Source organism: Sinocyclocheilus grahami, unplaced genomic scaffold (genome assembly GCF_001515645.1).
Source record: "Sinocyclocheilus grahami isolate Dianchi unplaced genomic scaffold, SAMN03320097.WGS_v1.1 scaffold389.1, whole genome shotgun sequence".
Lineage (NCBI taxonomy): Eukaryota > Metazoa > Chordata > Actinopteri > Cypriniformes > Cyprinidae > Sinocyclocheilus > Sinocyclocheilus grahami.
In genome coordinates, this window is record NW_015505568.1 from 567,892 (window position 1) to 569,704 (window position 1,813).

At 37.8% G+C, this 1,813-nt stretch overlaps 1 protein-coding gene across 2 annotated transcripts in view; it reads left to right on the plus strand.

Annotated features, from left to right (window-relative positions):
- The window catches only part of tti1 (TELO2 interacting protein 1), a 12,080-nt gene that overhangs the window by 7,523 nt on the left and 2,744 nt on the right, over positions 1 to 1,813 (plus strand). For both annotated transcript variants that reach the window (XM_016231386.1, XM_016231385.1), the window contains exon 7: positions 1,285 to 1,372. In XM_016231386.1, coding sequence (XP_016086872.1) covers positions 1,285 to 1,372 — 88 coding nt within the window. The remainder of the gene's footprint in view (positions 1 to 1,284; positions 1,373 to 1,813) is intronic.

Here is a 1,813-nt window from a genome sequence, read left to right on the forward strand (position 1 = left end):
CTTTGTGCCTTCTTGAGAAACTTTGCGTAAAATGTTTGTGAGCGAATGCAAAACTGGTGATGGAAATGATATGAGATGGAAGGAAAAACTATCTTTCAGAGTTTTTGAGAGAAAACGAAATGTTTGTGAGCGATTGCAGTTACTTGGGGGAATGCAAAATACACATTCTGTGTTGTCTAACAACTTTTGTGAGCACAATCACCTCTAGATGGCAGACTCGCATCAGTCTCAGTCTCAGTCTCAGTCACAGCAAAAGTCAAAGTCAGTCTCACCGTAAGCGATGAAGACGTGTTCCTGTTGATGTCACATCACAGCTCCAGCTGTAAACCCCAGAGCTTTGCTCAGACACACCATCCTGTGCTGCTCTGTTCATTCCTCTGCAGCAGCTCCGAGGGGTTTTTTACTCTTTCGTATCAGTTCTTTTCGTTTTTTCTCACCCTCAGTGGGTTTTCTGATGGAATCCAGATGGTTTGCAAAAGGGGTGAAGTGGAAAAACCTCACATGCTGCATTCATCTCATGCATTCAGGCTCAGTGCATGCAAATAATATTGACTATTGGCTGATGATATTTCGTTTTCAATATTAGCCTCAAGTCTAGCGACATCTGGCAACCGTGTTACAAACCAAACCATGAGAAATTTGAAGCCAGTGGTTTGTGTGATTTGTCGTTTGATTGAGCCGCCATGTGGAGCAGATTCATCCAGAGAAAACCGTTTGTGAGAGGAGGGAAATACTGAATACTGATAGAGTTTCCATGGTTATGAGAGACACCTGAGAGACAGACAGACATGAGAGGTCATGCTGTTTATTTCCCAGCTGGCTCTAGTGCTCTCTCTCTCTCTCACATCATTTCCCCTCTTTATTATTCTCCATCCTTCATTTCTCTCTGTGTCTGGTCTCGCCGTCCCTCTGCATTCACCTCCATTTTTCTAGAGTAATGAGGCTCTACATCAGGCTGCTTAATTAATTAATTAGGATAATGCTGCCGTGGAGACTATTAGAATACATTAGAACATCTGTGGCCATCATGACGCAGGCGTTCACTGTTTGCAATTCTGCTGTGAATTTTAAGTCGACAGCAGTGCATTCACTGGAGAAATACATTCAGGTCTGTGGGGATAGAGAATTAGGACAAATCTGTAATAGTGTACAGGGTCTCCAAAAAAAATGTATTTGCTTTTTCACTATTCAGTGTCTGTTTTAATATTTACAGCTGATTTTCCTTCAGTTTCATATGCTATTTGTGTTTGAGGACGAGTCTTTATTCTGAACGTGTGTTTGCAGTGGAGGCGGATCTGGATCGGGTGATTGACAGCTGTCTTCAGTACCTTAGCTGCCGACAGCCAATCAAACTCCAGGAGGCGTGTCTCAGGTAAAGCCCCACCCATCCCGAAACTGAAATGGAATATTTCTTAATTAAATTGAATTTTTCCTTTATCAAAGTGTATTTAAATAAATTCCCCAGCATTATTATTCTTTTATAAAAGTGATTCATTTTGCATTATTTGTCTATAGTTTCAGTAATCTGCACAGACCAATATTATAACTTTTAATTATTGTTATTGTAGATTCATTCATATTTGGCCATATTGAGATTAGACGAATAGAAAGAGAGAGACAGAGATTTGACCAGTGTATGCCAGGCTGATTAATCAATTTGCCTATTCATATATGATTGACAAAAAATATAAAATCATTTTTTATTTTGTATATTAATATTAACATTTATATAATACCATTTTATAAAAGATATAATTATATATATATATATATATATATATATATATATATATATATATATATATATATATAT